The sequence below is a fragment of the Felis catus genome, chromosome B1 (assembly GCF_018350175.1).
Source record: "Felis catus isolate Fca126 chromosome B1, F.catus_Fca126_mat1.0, whole genome shotgun sequence".
In the NCBI taxonomy this organism is placed as follows: Eukaryota; Metazoa; Chordata; class Mammalia; order Carnivora; family Felidae; genus Felis; species Felis catus.
In genome coordinates, this window is record NC_058371.1 from 119,656,518 (window position 1) to 119,681,802 (window position 25,285).

Genomic DNA, 25,285 nt, shown 5'->3' on the forward strand with positions numbered 1-25,285 from the left:
CAGCTCTTCTTGAACCCTCATTTGAACAAACAAACATTCATTCTGATCTGCGGATATCCTGTGCGGCGTCAGGAAGGGCCGGCTTGGGCAGTGCAAGCTCAGTTAGCCTGCCACCACGCTGGAGATTTGGTTTCCTTTTTTCCTCCGGAGTTTACGAAGTGAGACAAAAAAGCAATTCCTGCTAACCTCTTAGACAATGCATGGGGCTCTTGACTGTATTCCAGGAAGTCGGTTTCATCAAGGTAACAGATCACCGAGACCAGAAAGGAGGCTGGGGACGCCGACAGGGACGTGGCATTCAGGTAACCCCCCAGGGTGCGGGTGGGGAGCCGGGTCGGACGAGGAATGCGCAGTGCACACGAAGAGGAAAGGCCAGCGGCCCTGCGCCCCGGCGTGGACGATCGCGGGAGTTCAGGCTAGGGGAGGGTGTGTGTGTGTCACCACGTGCTAGAGAGGAGGGGACAGGGCCCGCCTCTTATCTGTCTGTAAAGGGCGCAGGGCCGATCTCGGAGTTTCAGAGCAGACTAGCCTGAGACAGTGTTGAGAGAGAAAGAGAGAAAGAAAGAGACTGAGACTCACGTGGACACACACAGAGACGCAGATACAGAAACAGACAGGCGAGGTGAGAGGTTAGCAGGCTAGTTTGCCAAGCCCAGAGAAGAGATCTGGGAGAGGGAGGGTCCCGTTTAGACGCAAAGCCCAGGACTTCGAAGGGGCTGTTTCCTGCAGCTCCTTGGGGACTGCCCGTCTCACCCCTTCCAAGTTTCCTCTACGGGAATTTAGCATCAAGACAGGAAGAGGAGGTGGGGTTCTACCGTGCGAGTGGTTTTAGTTCTTCCTAAGCAATTGCTTGGTTTGGGGCTTTATATCCGGGAGGAGCGTGTCACCACACTATGCAAATCCTGGGACATTTGCAAACCCGGCTCCGGGGCAGTTGGCCCCACGCCCGGCCGGGCCTTCGAGGGCTCGGGCCACGCAGTGCTCCCGGGGCTGGCCGGCGTTGGCCCGCTGGCCTTTATCTCTGTCCCCCTTTGTCCTCTTTATCTTAGGCTCTCCAGGAGGCCCGGGGGCCCGCTGTGCCTATCGCTCCCCGCCCCCCGGCTGCACCGCCACTTCAATGCCCCGCAGGTCGCGGGCTGCGGCTCTTCCCAAGGCGGCGGAGGACCAGGGGCGCCCGCGTCACGGCTGACTCGGACCCGCGCCGACAACTGAACCGCGCGCGGGCTCTTGGGCACCCGCGCAGGTGCGCCCAGCGCGTCCCCGTGCGCTTCAGCCCGTTTCAGGCCCTCGAAAGGCAGCCCCGGCCAGGATGGCCCCGGGCCGGGCGGTGGCTGGGCTCCTGCTGCTGGCGGCCGCGGGCATCGGAGGGACGGCGGCGGGGCCCGGGCTCGCCTTCAGCGAGGATGTACTGAGCCTGTTCGGCGCGAATCGCAGCCTGTCGGCGGCGCAGCTCGCGCGCCTGCTGGAGCAGCTGGGAGCCGCCCCCGCGGAAGGTGTCGCGGAGCCGGGGCAGCTGCACTTCAATCAGGTACGGCCCTTCCAGTGTCCGCGGACACCCATGGACTTCCATTTGTGTAGGAACGCTATTTATTTGGGAAGAGCAAGGGAGGAAGACTTTCGGGGCATTTTTCAAGCGCGGGGCGGTATCTGATTGGCGGCACTTAATTTTCACCCCACTGGGCTTCTCGAACCAGGGTTAAAGGGCTGGTGTTGTTGAGGGAGCCAGAAATTGCAGTTTTACGCCTGATGAGCTGCGAGGTCAGACGCTTGTGGTCATAACATTTTATAGAAAAGTTTATGAAGTAGTCGAGGGCGGGAGGCACCTTTATGAGATGCTTTTTAGATTGGAACGGCGTACTTAAGTCTTCCCAGCAAAGATAGTGGCTCACCTGGCACCCTCATTAACAGTTGCTTGGTGCACCCTCATCTAACAGCTAAGAACTGCTGACGAGATACTTTGTAGTTGTCTTTCCTATGTAGGTTTCATGAGGCCTCCAGAGCTGAAGGGTCTGTTGTACAGAGATAGGGAAACCAATGAGGGCTTGACCGAGATCGTATACCCAGTTGGTGCCGGAACTGGATTGAGTCTTAGTTTTCAGTCGTTTGTCAGGTCAAGCGTTTGATTCTAATATTCGTTCGAAATAAAAAATATATACATTTCTTAGTACATATACAGTATTAGCTGGGCATTTGGTAATGTCTTCGATTTAAGGACAGCTATGAGCTACCTTGGAGAATTTTAAGATCATACCTATTAGTAAATTTCAAAAAAGGATGCTGTTGTAGATTCCTAGTCGCTTCCATGATAAATATTCTATGATTATTTCTTAAAACCGTGAGGTAGGCAAAAGGTGCTTTTAGCATCCTCCCCAAACTCCTCCCCACTTCTAAAAATTGAGTTAACTCAGTGCCTTGATTTTTTTCCCTTTCTGCTCTTGTTCCACTAACAACTGAGGACGAATAGCAGTGTGCAGTATTTTGCATAGTGTTTGTCACTTATGGGCAGTGTTAGTTTGTGTTACAAAAAGTTTTTGTGTTCTGAGATGTTTAGGAAATACTGCATACTATGTATTCTCCACTCTTGGGAATTTAGCATTTTCCAATGTATCTAATCTTGGATGTCAGATAGGGAAACTTTAATCAAGTAAAATCCTTGCTAATACCACTATAGGTAGGTTTGCATTCTTTTTTATTAGATATATCTTACCTCAATTAAAACACACAATATTCAAGAAGTAGAACTTTCTGGTGCCATGGGGTATCAGAGGGCGGCCTGCCTTTGACCATGAAGCGTTTTGTGGTCCGTTTACCTATGTTCTTTAGTAAACTATATATGGTTCCATTTCTGGCATGACATTACATTTGGTCTAGTGTCTGAGAACTTACATGTTGGAAAACTGAAATGCCTCCATAGTATATAGATATTTCAGAAAATAAAGCAAACACCTTCCTCAGTACTTTTTGTCTAGTTGCGGTCTCTTCTTTTCAATTAGGGGAAACAGCTGACTAAAGTATTTCTAGGTAGGAGTAGGAGTGGTGGGTCATATGCTTAGAAAGAAGCTTCAGGATTTCACTTGCAGCTGCATATCTGTGGCCCACACATTGTTTTGATTTAAATTATCTCCTTATCTTGTAGTGTCTGGAGGTGTAGATGAATTATAAAGTGACAAAAGACCCCTGAGCCATCTGTTGGCAAAGACACTGGAAAATATGCCTAGATTATTTAGGAAAATCAGTTAACTTTATTAGCAGTATGATCCCAGTTTATGAGTAAGTCGGATGCCTCAATAAGTAAATTATATGTATATTGGCACCTTGTTTCTTGTTTCCATGTTTGCATATTTGACTACCTTCATTATGGCCTTCGTGGGCATCAAAAAAAGACATGAAGAAGCCCGTAATTACTTTGGAAACAAAGGGAAGCTGAGGAAGGTTTATCATGTAATCAAGCCTAACACACATCAACTTGATGTTCTAAAAAGTCCTAAAGAAAACAATAGTCATCCGTTAAATGGTGACAGATGAAATGCCATTCCTGAGAATCTGTTAATCTGCTGGCATTCATATCCATTCTAGCAGGACACCATCCAGTCTGGAACAAAAGTTAGAGCCATTAATGTCTCTGTCTTAAAGAATGTATCTTCAGTTTCCTCACCTATAATGAAGTAGAATAAATAATACATGAACCTGTTGTGAGAAGCTTGACTTTCTGACTTTGAAAAAGGCTGAGAAAATAGAATTTGTTTTGATGAGCCAGGGATTTATTCAGTCTTCTAAGAGATTTATTTACAAATGGCATTGCTCTTTGGATGGGGGCTGTGATGTTTCTTAGGTAGGCTTTTCTCAAGTCATAGACTACTGTATGCTGGAGGTTGGTTAGACAATTTTGGAAGGTTTTCTAATATTTTTTCCCACATCCTTAAGTACTATTAAATTAAGTTGTTGCTTCGGGAGACCAAAGTGATCTGAGTTTAAACTGGAGACAATGGAACAATTGAGTTTCTCCTTCTGTTGCTTATGGTTACTGGGGGTATAAAGAGCAGGTGGAATAGGCAACCCAGACAGCGAGGGGAGGGACCTGGGACATGAATGAGTCTCTGGGGCGCCATGACTGGGTGTAAATCTGATCTATCTCGGGGAGTTCCTACAATAAACAAGGGCACCCCAAGGGGCGCCTGGGTGGCTTAGTCGGTTAAGTGTCCGACTCTTGATTTCGGCTCAGGTCATGATCTCACAGTTGGTGAGATCCAGCCCCATATCTGGCCCCATGCGGGGTGTGGAGCCTGCTTGGGATTTTCTCTCTCTTCTCTTTCTCTCTCTCTTCCTCTCCCTTCTACCCTTCCTCCACTCTCTCTCACTTTCTCTCTCAAAAAAAAATACACAAAACTATCCCCCCCAAAAAAGCAGGGGCACCCCAACTGAATGAATATCCTGGGTGATTTGATTTAGGGGATTTAAGAATGGCCTTAGTGGGACCTTTTCTTTGTTCCAGTGTTCACTCTCATTCTCCAGGTGTTCTTTTCTTTTAATTTTCTCTTCAAAAAAACCTCACCTCCCAGTTCTTAGCTGTAGATACTACCTAAACAGCATGATAAAAAGGAAGACTCTCATCCTCCAAATGATAACACTAAGCTTCAGGAAATGACTCTTTTCAGATAAATCAGTCACCCAGGGAGGGATGGTAGGAGTGTTGGAAACGAGGGAGTGGGTGTGGGACTTTGGCATGTGAGGTGAACTTGTTTCGTCCATCACTCAACCTTATGTTTTACTTCTCTCTCTTAACTTTTTGTTTTTTTCTCACAGAAAACTCCCACTTTTATTTTTCCTTTCACATTCCTACACCTAGTTGCCTGAACCTTGTTTATTTTTGTATTTAAAAAAAATATTTTTTAATGTTTTATTTATTTTTGAGGAAGAGAGAGAGACAGAGTACGAGCAGGGAGGGGGCAGAGAGAGAGGGAGACACAGAATCTGAAGCAGGTTGCAGGCTCCGAGCTGTTAGCACAGAGCCCCATGCGGGGCTCGAACTCACGGACTGCTAGATCATAACCAGAGTGGAAATCAGACGCTTAACAGACTGAGCCATCCAGAAGCCCCTTGTTTTTTATTTTAGATGTTTATTTATTTATTTTGAGAGAGAGGGCGAGCTCCAGCATGCAAGCGGGGGGGGGGGGGGACAGAGAGTGAGGGGGAGAGAATCCCAAGCAGGCTTCATTCCTAGCAGTGGTTAGATTCTGCAAACTTCGAGATCATGACCTGAGATGAAATCAAGAGTCAGATGCTTAACCCACTGAACCACCCAGATGCCCCCCTGAACTTTGTTTTTAAACCTCTTCCAATTCAACACTAATTGGACACTGTTCCTAATGCAACACTTGGAGTATGCATCTCTCCTTTCAAAACTCAGCCATGAGCCTTCTCTTTGCTGGTGAAGTTTAAATCCTGAGCCTGGCATTCAAGGCCCTGTGCCCCTAGGTTGACCCTAAGATGTCATCCTACCTCTCCAGACGTGGCACTCACTTAACTAAACTAGTCACTCTTCTGTGAATTCACCTGAAACTTTTGCACAGCCACTTCCTAGCTAATTATCTTCCCTGTACCCTTCCTGTTTCCAACTAGGAAGTCCTTCTTTTCCTTGAATTACCCTATCAAAATCATATGTTCTTAAAAGCCTAGCTGAACTCCTCCATAAAACCTCTCTGGGGCATCACAGCCAGCACTGATTCACTGATTTCTCTCTTTTTTGAATTCCTGAAATAGTTTTTTTTATGCTAATTACATTTAACTCTTCATGTGTTTAACAGAGGTCTTGAATGACTACTATAATTAGGGTGGTCATTTTTAAAGTAGAAATCTGATCATATCACTCATCTTACTAAAACAATTAAATTCCTTCAAGATAAACTTCAAACACTTTAATGTGGCTTAACCCCTTTTATGATCTGGTTCCTGTGTATTTCTCAAGGCTTGTCCTTTGCCGCTATTCTCATCTTAATGGATCTCCCTTAGTTTCTCGCTCTCCCTATATATCTGCTGATGCTTCAGGTATCGGTGTAGGCGTTACTGCTTCTGAGAAGCCTTTCTTGATCTGCTCAAGCATTTACTAGGAACCTTTCTATGATCCCATGTTAATCGGTGCCTATGCAATCATAATATATTCTATGTTGCAATTATATTATAATATGTAAATAACATCATGAGTTACAATACACACATGATTGTAAACAAATTGAAGGGAAGGACCTGACTCATCTCTAGGGGCTAGTGTAGTGCTTCGTACGTAACACATACGTATTACTTATTTTTTGAGTGAATGAGTGAAGATTGTTTAATATAGGTAAAATAGTTTGGGCTTTCCCATGACGTTACAGTTTATTGAGGGAGGTATGAGATATGCATACATAACCACAATGCACCGCAGCATGACATGTGTAATTAAAGAATTGCAAACAAAAGTGTAACAGGGTCAGCCTTGTGTTTTCAGAAGATTCTTCCGCATGAGAGTGTGGAATGTGTTGGGTCGGGCCAAGACAGAATGAAGGAGGAGTCTGTGGTGGTTTGCAAGAGATGTAATGACTGTGTGGGCCTGGAGACAGTCGGGAGGTAGCATAAAGACCCTACGTCTTGCAGAAAAGCAGGCAATAAAAGTGCCCCCAAATAAATATCTTCTACTTCAGTCTTTTGCCTGTTGTGTCATTTAACTATTGTTAAATCTTTTCCTTCATTAGTTTCTGGCCCGATGATGCCAGAGGGAGAAGCAGTGAGGTAACTGTAGGCCTTTTATTTCAGTGGATGGCCTGGCTAGTGGTGTGTGGTGTGTGTGTGTGTGTGTGTGTGTGTGTGTGTGTTCATGACATATGTATTGTATGCATAGTTTGTTCTATTGTACTTTTTCCTGGGGTGGGGGTCATGGTAGGTTAGATGAGGGAGGTTGTGGGAACCGCTGACATGAATGGAGGAGAGAAAGAGCATCTGTTCTTTTGGCTTTTGCGTTCTGAGAAATGGCTGGGGTAAGTCTTCTAGGAATGCCTTCCAGCCTGCTCGTTCAGGTGAGAAATGAAGGGCGGGACAGAGGGCGAGGTTGCATTTAGGTCTCTGGTTGCTTTTCCTTTAAGACAATGTACCTATTCTGATCTATTACATCACTCTCATTTAAGTTGACAGAGTACAGTTAAATCATTGTTTCCTAGAGGTTTTGGGAAAACGAAGGACACTCGTAATTCATTTGACTGTGATGTCAAGAATTTAGTTTGCTTCTTTGCCAGGTATGATTGGAATCTGTCCAGGAAAATGCCCTTCATTCTTTCCATATTTAACTACTCTAAGAGTCACACGAACCCTTTTGTACAAAACATAAATAATTGTGTCTAGGAATTTATTTGTCTTGTACTATGTGCCATAACTCTTAGCCAGTTTATTTGTATTATCACATTTCATACTCCCAACCCTACGATAATGGCACCATTATTATCTTCATTTTCCACATGAGAAAAACGTGGTACAGAAAGATTAAGTAACTCACCTGGTGTCACATGGAAAGTGGTAGAACCTCAGGCAATCCTCAACACTATGGGATAGTGGATTTTTTGAATTATGGTCTTGGAAATCATACTCTCTCTACCCTGGGCCACTATTACCTCAGATTTTGAATTGTGAGTAGAAGTTACTCATCATTGATCACTTATCAGCTTATCCATTGCTTAGTCACTTGAAGGGAACTGTGCCAAGAGTATAGAAACTACAGTGGTGATAATGAGTCCTTTTCCTCAGAGAGCTTATAAACTAAATAAATAAGATGTGAAAGGTATACAAGGCAAACTGTGTAGTTAAGTAATTGCTAAGGCAAATATGGTGAGAGATATCACTAGGCTGTCTGTGGTTAACTGTCATATGAAGACTGGTGATAGCATGTGCTACTAGTTTATTTTTCTTATTTTTAATTTTTGAGAGAGAGAGAGAGAGAGAGAGAGTGAGAATGGGTGGGGGAGGGGCAGAGAGAGAGGTGAGAGGGAATCTTAAGCAGGCCCCATGCCCCGTGTGAAGCCTGATGCAGGGCTCAATCCCACTATGTGAGATCATGACTTAAACTGAAATCAAGAGCTGGGTGCTTAGGTGACTGAGCCACCCAGGCGCCCCAGCATGTGCTACTAGTTTCAAAGGGTGAAGGGGGTGCCTGGGTGGCTCAGTTGGTTGAGTGACCAACTTCGGCTCAGGTCATGATCTCACCGTTCGTGAATTCAAGCCCTGCATCGGGCTCTGTGCTGACAGCTCAGAGCCTGGAGCCTGCTTCAGATTCTGTGTCTCCCTCCTTATCTGCCCCTCCCCTGCTCATGCACTGTCTGTCTCTCAAATAATAAATAAACAATAACAAAAATTAAAAAAAAAAGGGTGAAGGATCATTTTGGGAAACGTTTCACGGAGGAGTTAAAAATCAGTAAATTCTCCTTTTGGATAAGTTTGCATATCTGGTTCAGTTTCTAAAATATTTGTTGATTGAACATCTGCTTGTATCAAATGTGTCTCATACTATTAACCACAGAATGCACTTTCCTGTGGGCAACATGAATTCTTTTATAGAATGAAATTGTCCTTGATTCTTTCTTATATGATGAACTTTTCTCAGAGAAAATATTTTGGCAGCAATAGTTTTCCTAATTCTGAGTTTTAAGTCTTCCCTCTGAAAGGCATATTAATCAACTTGTGTTTTCCTGTAGGGATAGACTCCGAGTAGGAGAGAAACACCTATGCCTCCTGTTAAAACTTTCAGTGCTGTTTTCACTTTTACTCTAGAAGGATTCTGGCAATGAATTTACTCTCTCTTCTGGCAGTTGAGAGGGTAGATCCTCCTTTAGGTGCCTGTGAAGCAACTGCCTTGCTGGCTGCACAGCGCTGCAGAAAGTGGTTTGTGCCAAGGTGCTAGGAAGGAGTTGAAGCAATGAGGGAAGAGTAGGTGAGCAGAATGATTAACTCTGGCTGTAGGCAGGTCAATGCTGCAGTTAGCAGGAGAGGGCAGAGGTAAACTTTTTTCCTTACTGGGGATAGATCTTTATTCCTTGCTCACGGTAGAGTAGCTGGGTGGGGAGATTTGCAGTTTTTATGCTTCCCAGGATTCATGCCATATCCTGCTTCCTGATCATACCTATCTTGGGATATGCTGAGGTGCAGGGACTTCATTTCCCTGTCATAAAGACCCATTGCTGGGGCGCCTGGGTGGCTCAGTCAGTTAAGCATCTGACTTCAGCTCAGGTCATGATCTCACGGTTCCTGGGTTCGAACCCTCCATCTGGCTCTGTGCTGACAGCTCAGAGCCTGGAGCCTGCTTCAGATTCTGTGTCTCCCTCTGTCTCTGTCCCTCCCTCGCTCGTGTACTCTCTCTCTCTCTCTCTCTCTCAAAAATAAATAAACATAAAAAAAAAGCATTGTTTTTCAACTATGACTGTTTTAAGTTTTCTAAACTTAAGGGTTTTAAATTTAATGTACACTAAATTTCATGTACATTTGAGTCCTCTATGTGATCAGTTTCTTTTGGTTGTAGTAGTAGAGATTAGGGGAGAAAAATAAGAATATAAATAGGAATGGAAAATAAGGCCTGAGGTTGAGAGGGATTGATATTCCTCAGGGAAAAGAGAAGCAGCCCTATATAAAGGCAGCTTATTGAGGTTGGTAATAAGAGTTTGCAAGTCACTTATATTCAGAGTGGCATTTCCTCAAGGGACTATCCATATTGCTAAGGGCAAACAGTTAATATTGGGGTCACATACAGTGCAATTTATTTAAAAAAAGAATGTTACTAAACTGTAGACCACTGAAGAAACTATAGTTTTCAGAAAGTTTTCCCCTTCCCAACTCTAGATAACAGTAGGTTCCTGCTTGTAATTGAAGCTAATTAATTTATTCTCAAACTATTCCCCGTTGTCTATTTCAGGGGCAAATGAGTTTGCCGAGTCTTGAGATTTATAAAGAAATGAAACTATCATTGAATTACCTTTGTGATGGAGGGATTTGGGAGCATAGAAAATCTCCAGAATGGAGCCTTGTTTCAGTTGGTTTCTGTCTCCTTCCAAAGATCCTCTGTTGTTTTTCTTGGCCTGGAGTTTAAGGAGAACAAAAACAAAAATCTGTGAATCTAGATCAAAGGTGTTAACCTGAAAAGTAGTATTATGCCTTGCAAGTCCAAGTATTTAATACCTTGACTTTTTTTTATGACTAACTGAATGACTAGAGAACAAAAAACAGGTGTGCCTTGATAAGGCCTCTAAGGCTTTAGTTCTACGAACCTAGCTCAAAAATAATCCAGAGTTGTCATCGATTTATTTGGTGAGCTTCTTAGATCTCTAACTATAGTAGAGAATACAGCATAATGGTTAACAATTTGGCCTCTGGAATCAAACAGACCTGGGCTGAAATTCCAATTTGTCACTTATTACCTGGGGAATCACAGGAAAGTCCTTAACCTCCTTAATCCTTAGTTTTTACATCTGTGAACTGAAAAAAAAAAAAAAAAAAGAACTGTACTCATAGGATGGTTGTTTGAACTAAAATATAAAAACAATAATAACATTTACTGAGCAATTACTATATTTTAGGCACTTCTATCTTCAGCGCATTATATGTAGTAACTCAAGTAAAATTTTTTTCCCATTACCTATGTTACTCCAAATAATGAATAACAATAAAGAAATACATGTAGAACATTTAGCATCATGCCTGGCTCGAACATATGCTCAATGCATACTTTATAATACTGTGTTACTTGATATAGTGATAACTGTTCTTAACAAAATTGTCTTTCGCTGGAGGCCTGAGCACCCTAGTGTCGGTCAACTTACAGAGGAAAGCACTGCTATAAAAAGACAGTAAGGATTAATGAAATGAAAAGTTCAATGAGAAATATGCCAGTCCTAAAAGCTCAGTAGGAAATATGTCAGTCCATTGACTTTGGTTTCAGTGTTAGTTTTCCATGACAGCTCTTACCTTGAGAAAGTCTTTGACTGTTTGCTTCTGCTTCCCTTTTATCAAACACTAGGGATAAATTCCAAAAAATGTAAGCCTTTGGTGTATAGGCTAAAGAAATAATATTGAGTGTTTCAATGTGCGTTGAAGTTATGAATATTTCTTCTCCTCCAGAGTTCTGCTGAGGCTGTGTTGTATTGTTTTTATCCAGCATTTACATCATACTGAAATGTGAATGGTTGGGAGTGCATGGTGTATTTCTAGAAATTGATCTAATTGCGGTTTTAAGTGTAGATTTACTTCAGGATCTCTGTATGGGTTTTATAAGCGGACAGAATCCAGGGTCCTTCACGTCTAGCTGGCCTTGTTAGTTGGAAAGCAGGTAAGAGAACAGGGGCTACTTTGGTCTCCCTGGGATAAGTTTGGCACGAGAGTTAGCTCAAACTTCGTATGAAAGGGAATGATAAAATCAGTAGGCTGATTCTGAGTTGGGTCACAGATCCTGCTTCGTGCGAATGTTGAACACGTGTGCTAGAAAACACACAGCCTCTTTTGTTAAGGAATGCATGCTATTGATGATACCAGGCAATTGAATTTATATATCAAATCATGATGCTCTACCATTTTCTTTAGGAGCAGAGATCTCAGAATTTAGGGATAGTCTTTGCTTACTTCACCTACACACCTTAATAAGAAAAGCTACACATTGACTCTATTTAAAAAAAAATTTTTTTTTTAACGTTTCTTTGTTATTGAGAGACAGAGACAGAGCACAAGCATGGGAGGGGCAGAGAGAGGAGGAGACACAGAATCTGAAACAGGCTCCAGACTCTGAGCTGTCAGCACAGAGCCCGACGCGGGGCTTGAAGTCACAAACTGCGATATCATGACCTGAGCTGAAGTAGGACGCCCAACCGACTGAGCCACCCAGGCGCCCCGGCTCTATTCTTAATCGTGGGATGAATGCCAGTTAAAGAAATATTCTGGGTAGGACCTTCACTCTAGGAGAGGAAGTAGGTTGTGTTCTAATAGGAATGAGGTTAACATTTATGGAGTACTTATCATGTGCCAGGCACTGTGCTCAGTACTTCCTTATACGTCATCCCATTAACCCTCCTAATCTCACAGGATAAGAGTTCTAGGTATTCCCATGAGGAAAGCCAGTCTTAGCTAGGATAAATACGTCACTCAGAGTCAGAGCTCAGAAGTGGCAGAGTGAGGATTCTTTTCCAGAGGCACTGGACTTCAAAACCTATGCTCTTTCCATTTTGTTCCTCGTGCTGAAGAATATCATCCCACGGACGAGCTGCTTGATTTTCCGAAATGTCAAGTGTCCCCTACTTTCATCTTTGTGCCTGGATGTCAAGGTAGAATTGATGCGAGCTTCTTGAAGTCACTGGGAACTGTACAATCGTTTGAAGCAGGAAGGTGTTCTCTGCTGATATTACTCTTGTTCAGAAAACAAAAAAAATTTATTATTATTATTTTTCCCCGCTGAAGTTGTCTCTGCAACAGTCAGGGCTAGCTCTAAAACCTGATGTTAATTCCTTCACAGCTATTTTTCAAACTTGCAATGTTATTTTCTGATTATTGGCATTAGACACTCAAAACAGTATTGGGGGAGAATTAAGACATACCAGTTTGCCCAGAAACTGAGACACAAATAAGTCATTTGGCAAAAGTCACCAACTATCCAGATTTGTCTTGGAGAACAGACATTCCAAGTCTGAATGCCTGTTTCTTCTCCACTGTGCCGGTTTTGGGCAGATGCTATGTTACTGGGGCCCCTGTGCTGTGAATTCCCTGAATATCTCACGGTGTTTATGCACTGCTTTCTGTATATAATGGGCCAGTGGAAATATTTGAATTGCCATTCCGTTTTCTCACCTTCCAGTCACTCCACAGCACACTGTGGGCTCTGTCCCTAATGCTTTCATGAAATTACTCTGCAGGACATCACCCAGAACCTTCTTACTGCTAAATACAATGGGCGCTTCCCAGGTGAAACACACCCTTTCCTTGCCTGTGACTATGTGTGCTTTGATTTTCTTACCTCTCTTTCTGCTTCTTTTCAATTTCAGTGTTCTTTGCTCGTCTTTTAAGTATTGATGTTCCTCAGGGTTCTACCTCAAGTCCTCTTCCTTTTGATTTTACACACTCCCTCCACATAATGTCCATCTGTCCTCCGACTGAAGTTTTCACCTGTTCGTAGATGCTCCCTAAGGGGGTTGGCTGGGTCCAGATTTCTCTCTTGAGGTTTAGCCTGGCACATCCTGTTGCCGATTGATGTGCAGTCCTCTCCCGTCCCCAGCTCAGCAGGTCTAAACCTAATCCAGATGGAGCTCATCAACTCTACCCTTTCTCCATCACAGCCTCCTGGTAATTCCATTCTGCCAGTCTCAGTGATCAGCATCTGCTGATCTGCTTGGTTGGTTGACTAAGTTGAAAAACTGGATGTTATTCCTGAAACCCCTCCCCCCTTATTGCAAATGCACATAAGTCCTGTCACAGTAAGGTCAACATGGTTCTGACTCAATCTTTCTAAACTCCAGGGTTCTCTTTAGTCTGATAGGGATAATTTTACCTATTTTATGGGATTGTTGTGGAGATTAAATGAGTTATTGTATCTTGCCATTCTGTCATGTGCCCGGCATGCTGCAAGTGCTCAATACATGTCTGCCCTGTTTCTCTTGCTGCCACTGCATCCAGTCCTGTCCTGTGTCCCTTCCTATGCTCCACAGTCCCGCCAGATTTCATCTCTAATATGCAAATTTGATCTTTGCACCCTCCTTAAATGGCTTCTCATTACTGTTAGAATAAAATCTAATTCGCCTGATATTCAAGACCCTGCAGTATATATTCCTACCCCTGTATTTCTCCAACCTTATTTCTCCTTTTTCCTTCACATCTCAACTTAGATAATTGCTTTCTCTTGGAAGCCTCTGACAATCCCAATACTTTTGGGTGGGTTAATTATCCTTTCTCCACACCCTAACACTTACCAGGCCATACTATAGTTATTTATATTTATATCTAAGCCCTGCAATAGTCTGTAAGACCTCGGAGTTTAGGAATCGGGTTCATTTCAATCACTTTCTCTCTTTCTATAACTAGCATAGTATCCGGCATTTAGTAGGTATTCAGAAAATATTTGTTGGATGAATGAATAGCTCCAACATTTTAACACCAAATTTTATACTAACATACTAAAATAACTTTTTTAAAAAAAAATTTATGTTTTATTTATTCTTGAGTCAAAGAGAGAGAGAGAGAGAGAGAGAGAGAGAGAGAGAGAGAGAGTCTATGAGTGGGGGAGGAGCAGAGCAAGAGAGGGACACAGAATATGCTGCAGGCTCCAGGCTTTGAGCTGTCAGCACAGAGCCCGACGCGGGGCTCGAACTCACAGACCGTGAGATCATGACCTGAGCTGAAGTCTGATGCCCAACCAACTGAGCCACCCAGGTGCCCCTAAAATAACTTCTTAAATCAACCTAAATGTCTCATTTGATTCGAGGCAAACTAGCAATTCCTTTATTTGGTGCAGACAAATTTTTAAAATAGTATAAAAGAAATAGCATGTTAAAGTGTAACCTGTATAGCATCAGAGAAGGAAATAATAAAGCTTTTATTTCTTCTAATTTCTGAATTTTGTAAAAAAAATTTTTTTTTTCTCATTTAGACTTGGATTTTCTCCATGGCTTATAGTTATAGTTCTTAGGGCAAGTTGGAAAAGTTGGTGTTAGTATAGCTTATTTGTAGTATCAGGGCCACACCGAACTGATTCCGGAAAAGTTTCATGGCATAGCAGAGAAGAGAAACTTATGATTGGAAAATTTGGCTCTTCAGAGGTGAATAACTGGTAAATGACTTTCAGGTTATTGAGTTGTATTTCTCAGAATTATACTCAGATACTATGTGCGAGTAGTTTCCAATTTTTTAAATCCATCCTCCCTTTCTTTAATCTGTCAAATATGTGATTGTTATGAATTGAGTGTCTTAGATGGTCCAAAGCCTTATTAGGTGTTGAAGAAGATATAAAAGGACTACATCTATCCTTTCGAGATCTTCATGTGATCTTACTAAAGAGATATCCATTTTCATGAACAGATGATAATACAAAGAAGCACACTGTAAGTGCTAACCAAAAAATACCACGGGCGTTAAGAGTCTGGTGAGCATGCAGTATTAATCAGCGGAGGTGGGGGCCAAAGGTCAGGACAGATAGGAGGTGGATACTTTGAAGGGATATGTATCAGAATTCTAGGTAAGGATCATGGGGCATGCAAAGTCCCAATACAAGACTTGTTAAAACTTTTTTTTTTTTTTTAACGTTTATTTATTTTTGAGACAGAGACAGAGCATGAACGGGGGAGGGTCAGAGAGAGAGGGAGACACAGAATCGGAAGCAGGCTCCAGGCTCTGAGCCATCAATCAGCCCAGAGCCCGACGTGGGGCTCGAACTCACGGACCGTGAGATCGTGACCTGAGCCAAAGTCGGACGCTCAACCGACTGAGCCACCCAGGCGCCCCAAAAACCTTTTATTTAGAATAAAGAGTTTGGGGCACCTGAGTGGCTCAGTCAGTTAAGTGTCTGCCTCCGGCTCAGGTCATGATCTCACGGTTTGTGGGTTCAAGCCCTGCATCAGACTCTCTGCTGACAGCTCGGAGCCCCTTGGGATCCTCTGTCTCCCTCTCTGTCTGCCCCTCCTCTGCTCATGTGCTCTCTCTCTCTCTCTCTCTTTCTCTTTCTCAAGAAATAAATAAAAACATTAAAAAATAATAAAAATAAAATAAAATAAATCAGAATAGAGAGTTCCAGTATGCTTTTGGAGGATGGTAAAGGCAGTAGGAAGATTGGAGACAGGTAATTGAAGTTCTTCCGTGTTAGGACTTTAGATGCTTGGCAGAAGGAAAGTTTTTTATTTTTGTGTGGGGAGCTGTTTGAGTAGAAGAGTGACAGTGGCAGTGTTTCAATAGAAGCAATCTTATGGGGATGTAGGATAAATAGGGTGAGAGGTATATTAGGTAAGATCAATTAGAAGCTCCCAGCTTGTCAATTAAGTGGTCTCTGGAGGCCTATGTGTCAGTCTTATGTGCCAGACTCAAGTTTGTACTCTTAAAAATTATTGAGAACACCAAAGACCTTCAGTATATGTGGTTTATATCTATTGATATATACCATTATAGAAATTAATGTTGAGAAGAATTTTAAATATTTAATATATTAAAAATAACATTAATAAGCCCAGACTATATTAGCAGTTTTTAATGAAAACATAATTGTATTTTTCATGACAAAAAATTAGTGAGAAGAATGGCATTGTTTTACATTTTTTTAAAAATTTTTTTCAACGTTTTTTATTTATTTTTGGGACAGAGAGAGACAGAGCATGAACGGGGGAGGGGCAGAGAGAGAGGGAGACACAGAATCAGAAACAGGCTCCAGGCTCTGAGCCATCAGCCCAGAGCCCGACGCGGGGCTCGAACTCACGGACCGTGAGATCGTGACCTGGCTGAAGTCGGACGCTTAACCAACTGCGCCACCCAGGCGCCCCATACATTTTTGTAAATCTCTTTAACATGTGGCTTAGAAGACAGGTATATTCTGATATATGCTCCTGTATTCAATTTGTTATGACATATGTCACATAGCTTCTGGAATAGCCATTGTTCACTCATAAAAAAAATGCAAATGCAGTCTTGATATTATTATAAAAATAAGCTTTACCTTACACATTCTCTGAAAGGGTTTTGGTAATCTGTAGGGGTGCCTGGATGACGTCTTGAGACTTACTGTCCTAAAGGATTTTTCATAATATTGGGGCTGGGTGGATTAAGTCATTCCTTGTATGCAGAGGTGAGATGACTTTGAAGGATGAGCTCACCCTTGTGACATTTGCCCCAGTCCTGACTGGAGAGCAGTCATATCTTCTACACCTTATCTCTGAAGGGGCCGAGTGGAAGGCCCTTGGTGAGCAGCAAGACCCAAAGACCTTTTGATCCTGGCAGCAAATGGGAGAAGGCTGTCCTCACAGGTGATGGAAAGTAGGGGGGTTCCTGCTAGCTGGAGGCAGGTCAGGGTCAGAAGGTCAAGAATCCACACTGAGTGTCTGTGCTCTGATACCATGCCAGCTTTCAGGGGCAAGGACGCCTTGAGAAACTGAATGTGGATGGGACAGGTCTGAGACATGTGTCAACAGCGATGGTAAAATCAGAAGTCTTTAAACCTCTTTTAAAAAGTGTATCGTAGCTTTTAAAGTTTCTTTTTCTCTAGTAAAATAAAAAAAATTCCAGCTTGTCTTAATTGTGTTTGGAGGAACCTAGAAAAAGAGATTGAAGAAACTCCCCATGATTTAACTTTATTTTTCTAATTGGAACAGGAATACACATACATTGTCTAACACTTGGCAAATATAGAGAAGCAGAGAGGAAAAAATAAAAATCACCCATAAGTTCATCACCGAGAGAGAAACACTGTTAATATTTTGAAGCATACATTTCCAGATTGGATTGAACCTTATTTATAGAATGATGTCATTTGATACATACTGTTTCACGATAATATTATTTCCCCGAACAATGTATCACAAAGCAAGCTATTTTCTTTAAATAATATACCTAAGGCCCTTTATGTCTCTTCTTTAGGAGCAGTTTTGAGAGTGAATGTGAACGCGTGTGCGCACATGTGTTTGTGTGTGTGTGTATGTGTGTATTCTGCGTGGAAATGCATCAGCACTCCAGTGGCTTCAGTAAGAGGTGTGAGAAGAGTTGAGGGAACGATGGAAAAATGAATCGGGAAAACAGAGCTGGGATCGCTCAATTAGCCACCTCTTGAACCTAGAGATCACGTGTCTAGAATGTTCTTTGCGCACACCTTAGAAAAAAATCCCTTTTATCTTGGTAAAATTGTATTGAGAAGACGTTGAAGAGGAAATGAAGAGGGAAAAAGTTCAAGAGAATGTTGCTTAGTGTGACTCAGTGCCATATGTATATTGAGCAATACCAAGGGGGTTTGGAAGAGGTACTCAACGCTCCTTGTGACTAAGGCTTGGTAGTTCCATTATTGCATCAGCAGCAACTCTGGAAGTGGTGTTTTCAGTCACTCTGACTTTGAACATGCCTGCTGCCAGGGTGGAGCATCGAAATCCCTGGTTCCATGACATTGTGCAGTTACCCCTGAAAGGATGAACAGGTACTGTCCACTTGTTTCATGGTCAGAAAGGGCCTCCCAGTTGTTAAACTCAAACCACCTTTTCAACATTTCAGTATTTAAGTTGTTCTTTTGGGAGCTTTGGCTAGTCGCCACTTGGAACCACTCTAATGTATACCGCACTGTCTGGGCTTGTTTGTTTTTTCATAATTTTCTTTAGGTTACTACTGTGAACTTAAAATGTTTTGCAGTTGTCTTTTTAAAAATACTGTGAAGACAAGTGAGGGGTTCGTGTATCCATTTACTCATCCATTCATTCCACAAGTTATTTACTGAGCCCTACTGTGTGCCAGGCGCACAATGTTTATATATATATATATATATATATATATATATATATATATATATATAATAGCAAAATTGTTAGTATTAGCATTCGTAAATACCGTGGTAAATGTGATCTCAAGGATTCCAGAGGTTTTGTTCCCATTAAATAATTATTTTGGATCTTCACCTTTTCCTCCTCTCAATACATTCCTAACAATCTATGGCCAGTCGTGCTGGTCTCACAGTCGTATGGTTATGTGATGGTAGCTGAGGTGGATGAACCAACCTGGTGACTCCTCTGCTTGAGCTGCAAAAACATGGAATTGAAAATAGTAACACGGATGCAAAGCATTCAAAATGGCACACATCCAGGTATTCCAGATTTGATGATCCTGTTACAAGAGTAGCTCATGGCAATATAGCAACCATGGATGTGTGGCTGAGGGTATTGTACCAGGTTCTGGGCTGTCTGCTGTGTGAGTGTGCCCAACATTCTTGTTTGGGTGACCGGTAGAAGGGCTATTTGAGGGGCAAAGAATCACAGCCATCTTGCATTTCCTCCTTAATTCTCACCGTGGTGAGAAAACCTGGTTGATGTTTGATTGTTCGCGAGGTTTCTCCTTGGGTAGAACGCTAAATATGATCTAAGAGTAATTTAACTCTATGACTCATGTCACTTTAGGGGCAACAAATATACTCCTTGCCAGGGTCTAAATGGTTCTCTCTTTCATTATTTGTGTTCTTCTCATTCTCAGTGTTCAGCCAAAAAAACATAGGGTTATTGCAGCAAGAGTATTGGCTTAGAAGTCAGAAAATGCAAGAAGACATTGGTTTGAATTCTGTCTTTAACATTTATGAGTTGTTTCATCTTGGACAGCTTACTTTTCTAAGGTATCATTTCTTTATCCCAGATTTCTCCTATAGCCTACTTTAGTAATTGATCTGGGAATTAAAGGAAATGGTATAGATTGAGCATATATCTTTTATGTGCTTCTCAGTACTCCTATAATAACTATTGCTTATAAAATTCATTTGCCAACTAATCACATACTTACTTGTGTTACTGATTTCTGCCGACGGAAGTTTTTGTGGCTCATACCTTATCTCTCCAGCCAACAAACGCACTGACTTAGCATTTCAGACTCAGCACATGTATCTAGTCTTCCAAGAAGCCTTCCCAGACCTCTTTCCTCATAATACCTTGCATATATCTTTACTATTCCCCTTCCCACGTTGTACTATAGCTGTATCATTTGTATATATATGTTTTATCTACTGAATGATGAGCTTATTGAAGATGGAACCATGTCTTTTTCTCAGCATCCATCAGAACACCTGGCCCAGAGAAAATGTTACCGACCTGTATTTGGTGAATGAATATTCACCAGTGGCAGTGAGGGAAAAGTACGATTGGCTTTGATGAGAGTAGAAGTGATGAAGATTTTGGATGGATTCTTATTCAGACTCTTACCTGTCACATCTCTTCAAAGAATGGGAGATGAGTCATTCACTTGGGGTAAAGGGAAGGAGGAGTTGTTTGGTTTTCATCTCAGCTACATACACGGCAAATTCCAGAAGGTAGCCGTAGTTCCTGCTGTAAAACAACAGGTGTGGCAGTGCAGGGCAGGGTAGAGAAGTCACTAAAAGAAAAAGAGGTAGACAGGGTTCTTTTTCAGACTTGGATTCTTTTTTTTTTTTTTTTTTAATTTTATTTTAGAGAGGGAGAGAGAGTGAGTGTGCATGCATGTGAGTTGGGAAGAGGGGCAGAGGGTGAGAGGGAGAGAGAGAATCCCAAGCAGGCTTTATGTTCAATGCAGAGCCTGATGCAGGGGCTCGATCCCACAACTCTGGGTCAAGACCTGAGCCAAAATCAATAGTTGGACGTTCAACTGACTGAGCCACACAGGCTCCTCAGACTTGGATTCTAATCCCAGTTCTACCTCGGGCTCCCTTGGGGCTTGGTAATGAAATTTAAAGTTTGTGTGGCTCAGTTACTTGACATCCTAAAAAACTAACTGGACTAGATGTTTCATTCTAACTTTGACTGTCATTGAGTCTAAATGAATCACAAAGTGCTGCCTCTTCCTACGTTTACCTTCATAAGAGAAAACATGGCACAACTAGCGCAGTGTCCTGATTGGGTTCGTGAACCGTTCAGCTTCCACAGAAGCACAGTTCATGGAAAAGCAGAATCTGAAATAATCTTTGGGGTGACTTTTGAATAGAATGATATTTCACTTTCAGTGTGGTGTGAAAGCCTTGGCATAGTGGGCACAGGATCAGATGTTCCTATTGTTCTTTATTGTTTAATCTGTGCCATTTGACGAGACAGCCAAGTAGAGAGAGCTGCCTATGTGTTGAGAAAAGGAAGAATGGAGAAGGTTTAAGGAGTGGAAAAGCTTATCGTTTTGTTTTCCCATAGGTTCTGGACATAGCTTCATTTCCTAGCTTTTTTTAATTTAATTTTTATTTTTTTCCTTTTTTTTTCTTTTTTTTTAACGTTTATTTTATTTTTGAGACAGAGAGAGAGACAGAGCATGAACGGGGGAGGGTCAGAGAGAGAGAGGGAGACACAGAATCTGAAACAGGCTCCAGGCTCCGAGCTGTCAGCACAGAGCCCGACACGGGGCTTGAACTCACGGACCGCGAGATCATGACCTGAGCCGAAGTCGGACGCTTAACCGAAGTCGGACGCTTAACCGATTGAGCCACCCAGGCGCCCCTTCATTTCCTAGCTTTAAAAATGTCTTTTAGGATGATTACTTTATAGATCAATCAGTAGTTTTTCATTTGTAAGTGAAAAAAAACCTTAATTTTAATTAGCTTAAGTCACAAAGGGAATTCATTGTCTCAGGTCACTGAAGAGTCAAGGGGCAGAACCAGCTTTAGGCACAGCTCTAACCAGGGGATTAGCAACTGTGTTGGAAACCTGTCATCTCTACGCATTAGTTCACCTTCTTTCACATGCTGGAAACGTGGCCTAAGGGAACCCCAGGCTCATAGCAATCCTAGTCAAAAAAGATTTTTTTCAATAGCTCTAGGAGACAGTGGACTGGTCTGGGTCACATGTTCTCTGATCAGCCCCAACTACATCACATAGAAGGAGGCTCCCGTGGCAGGAAGATGGTCTATTACTGGATGATGGGGATCTCAAGCAGGCAAAAACAACAGGCATTCACTACATTTTACTGGCCTAGAGGACTTCTTATGTTTTGGGCTTTTCTCGCTCTTTCTTGTTCTCTGGTTTCTCCTTCTGCTTTTGCACAAATTATATATGTGTTCCTAAACTCCAAAGCTTTTCTCTTCTTTCTGAACTCTGTCGCTCGCCCCCCCCCCCCCCCCCCCCCCCCATGCTCTTATCTCCTCACGGAAGACAGTCACGTCCTTATCTCTGGCCTCTACCTTTCTTGGAAAAAGCTCACTCATCATTTCCATCTGGTATTTCACAGGCCTTATAACTTAAAATGTCTCAAACCAAACTGGCCACCACCCTCCCAAATGTATTTCTTTTCCTACGTCCCCCAGTCACATCTGTGGCAACAGCCGCTGTCTACTTTCTCAAAGGCCTAACCTCAGAGTTGTTTTTGACTGTTTCCTCTGCCTATCATTTCTCCCTTACGGGAACATCCTAGCTCTTTATCACTGTGTCTCATGAATTTATCACTTTTTCTCAGGTTTTATAAACATTGGTGTGTGATTTATTTCTGCCACAATTATTAGATTTCTTAATGGAGGGTGTTAGGACTTACCTTTGTGTTATTTCTTTCTTGGTTGTCAAACTTCAACTTCCCCCACCTTCCTCTTCTCCCATCGGTATTATACCCAGACTTCTATGATTCTAGAAATTTTGTTAAATGAAGAAAATAATTTATGCAACATGTAGTACAATTACATGGTTGTTATACTTGTAATATAGTACAACAGTAGTTGAAGCTATAAAAACAGATTGTATTCAAGAACTGTTGCAATAAGGGAGAAGGGACCTCAGTGTAGAACTGGGCTCATTTCCAAATACATCATGGACAAGTGGTGATTTATAACCAAGGAGCAAGGTGGGGTCAAGGAATGGAAAATTACTAAGAGGAAACATTAGGGATTTGGGGAGGAGGAGGATCCTAGGGATTTGGGGAGGAGGAGGATCCTACTTAATAGGATCCTTACTGAAGGCAGGCAGGAGTGATCAGATCCCAAGGATTTTAGCAGGATTCTTGCTAAAATGGGACAATGCAGACCCTGTGAGAATGGATGCAAGGCAGAGGCCTCAAAGGATTAGAGGAGCCTGACCAAAGTTTAGCCAAGTACAGGGCCTGTGTCATTATCTATGCTGTGTGATTTCAAATCTTGCCTAACTCGTTGGCATTTATTATTAGCAAGTTTTAACTGTACAAAATGTTGGGGAGGAAGTGCCCTAATCATTCAACCCTGTCCCTGTCCCTCCCTGCATCAGCATTTCCACAAAGATGTGTCCTGCAAAAGATGCAAAAACAAAACAAAACAAAACAAAGAAACGAACAACCCCCCCCCCGCCAAAAAAAAAAAAACCCACAAAAAAACACACCAACAAAAAGAAACCAAACCCAAAAATTTCTGTCTAGCCAGAATTGGTGAGGAAGAAGGAGTAGGGGAAATAGAAGAAGAAATGCATGGAACTATTTGGTTAAATGATTCTGGATATAATTTGAGATCTCGTTTATGATATGCATCTAAACCCCTTTACCTCTACATCTTCCTTACTTGGGTGCTTCATCTGAATAAGACCCGTTTGAGATCGCCTTCATGTGGCCAAGAGACCAAAGGAGTTAAAAAAAAAAATTGGAGAAAATGCTTTGAGAAAACAAGTCAACCCACTGAACGTTAGGGTGGCAGGTGGTTGGAGTTTGCCTCTGATAGCACAAAGCTCAAAGGGCCGGCGAGCTTCCGGTGCTCCCCTTGACAATAGCGGTGTTGTAAAAACAAATAGATGCCAAGGAGGAAAGCTCAGTGCATAAATGTAAAGCAAGATGGCAAAAAAGCTCAGGAAGTTTTATCAAGATGCGTACGATTCAGGCTCATCATCCTGGATTGTTCTATGAAGAGCCCTGGTGCCTCCCGCTGCTTTCATAATTTATTCATTGTTTGTTTTGGAGGTGAAGGGGTGTGTTTGAGAGGATGTTTGACCTTCCTTAACGGTTCAACCAGTTCTGTTGTCACCTCACTGCTCTGGCATTGGGCTCTCATCCTGTTTATCCCTGCTCTGGGAAACACCGCCCTTTCTTAGACAACTGCTTTCTTTGTTTCAGGTTCAACTTTGTTAAATCAAAGCATTATGGAAATCTAGATTGTAAAGCCAAATAGGCGGTTGTGTAAAGTTATTTGCATCCTACTTGCCGGTAGATAGCTATTTTAAATAAATCAGGCCTGCCATTAATTCAGTTTTGCCACACTGCTAGGGTTCTGCTAGTACTCTGTCCTCGTTCTCATTATAAGGCAAGGCCTAGAGTTGTGTTTTTTTTTTTTTTTTATTTAAGTTTTTCTTTAAATTTCCGTTAGTTAACATACAGTGTGATGTTAGTTTCAGGTTTACAATTTAGTGATTCAACCCTTCCATGCAACACTCAGTACTCATCACAACAGGTCCACTCCTTAATCCCCATCACCCATTTCACCCACCACCCCCCACCCTCACCCCTCTGGTAACTATCAGTGTGTTGTCTATAGTGAAGAGTGTTTCTTGGTTAGGCAAGGCCTAGAGTTTTGTTATCTCTCCACCTCCTCGTTCTTTCGGGGATTGAGTAGTTGCTACTGTCAAAGTGTGATTATCCATGACCACCTGCCCCCCCAAATTTCTACACAGACACTGCACAGACCAGCAAGACTTTAAGCTGTCTTACACTATTGTAGTCCTTCGGCTGCGCTATTTTTTTCTAACTGTATGTAGGAGAGTGTCTTTAATGATGCACGGTGGGCAATTAACGCATTTTTGAGGGTAGTGATTTTCAAACTGTTAACTGTCATTTACTGTAAAAAAGTGAATGTGACATTGTGATCCAGTGTACATATACATGGTTTGTATAATGTGTAACTGAAGCAAAAGTGTCACTAAATAATATCTTGTTATGAGTGATACACTCCATGGTTTCTATTACAGTTTTTGCCTGCTTACAAAATGCTGACTGTGACCTTGTAAGTGGATTTTCTGACCCACTAATGAGTCACAATTTGAGCCTGAAAAGAACTGCCTAACAGTCATCAAGTTTTAGGAAGTCTAGGATGCTAATTCTGAGAAGACTTTGGAAATTATCTATGGGCGGCTTCCCTTTTCATCCTATTTCATACTTAGAGGAACTTGAAGTCCAAGTAGGTGAAGACTTCTTGTGGGGAAACAGTGCTGTCTTCGGTTTATGCTATTACCCACATTTAGTCCTGGAATCATGCAGTTTAACCACATGAAATCTAATTTTTGAGGCTAGGAATTTTGCTCCTGGGTGGTTTCATGGTAACGAACAAAGTATTCCCACTTTCCTTCCTCCTATAGAGCTATTTTCTCCCTGCATTAGTTTATTACCCCCCTCATCTCTGCCTAAGGGAAGACTGCTAACAGAACGTTGCGTTGGTACCCCCTGTTCTAGGGATGGCACACAGCTATCATTGTCATGAAGCCAAACCCATTGTCATGGGTTGAACAAGGAACAGACTTAGGCACGTACTTAGGCAGTAAAAAAACAAAACAGAAGTCCAAATGTGCATTTTCTTTAAGGCAATTGCAGTTTTAGTTTTGATAGCTGCATACATCTTGGTATATTTGATGTTTTTTCATGATTTCTTAATACTTAGTAGTAATATCCTCATACTCACATCTTACATTTTTAGTGGCAT

At 42.3% G+C, this 25,285-nt stretch overlaps 1 protein-coding gene and 1 long non-coding RNA gene across 4 annotated transcripts in view; one reads left to right on the forward strand and one right to left on the reverse strand.

The window, feature by feature from the left end:
• Nucleotides 1–54: 54 nt before the first annotated feature.
• The window catches only part of SLC39A8 (solute carrier family 39 member 8), an 80,036-nt gene continuing 54,805 nt past the window's right edge, over nucleotides 55–25,285 (forward strand). The window contains exons 1-2 of one of the 3 annotated variants that reach the window (XM_006930941.5): nucleotides 55–302; nucleotides 1,050–1,528. In XM_006930941.5, coding sequence (XP_006931003.3) covers nucleotides 1,310–1,528 — 219 coding nt within the window. In that variant the 5' untranslated portion in view covers nucleotides 55–302; nucleotides 1,050–1,309. Of the gene's footprint in view, nucleotides 303–468; nucleotides 623–651; nucleotides 804–1,049; nucleotides 1,529–25,285 lie in introns of those variants that run through there. The other 2 variants (XM_023252908.2, XM_019829164.3) reach the window with 2 other exon arrangements.
• On the reverse strand, nucleotides 5,124–10,447 carry LOC109499048. Its single transcript, XR_002156167.3, has 3 exons — nucleotides 10,189–10,447; nucleotides 9,986–10,088; nucleotides 5,124–5,256 (listed from the first exon to the last, which is right to left on the reverse strand). It is a non-coding gene; the product is annotated as an uncharacterized LOC109499048 (long non-coding RNA).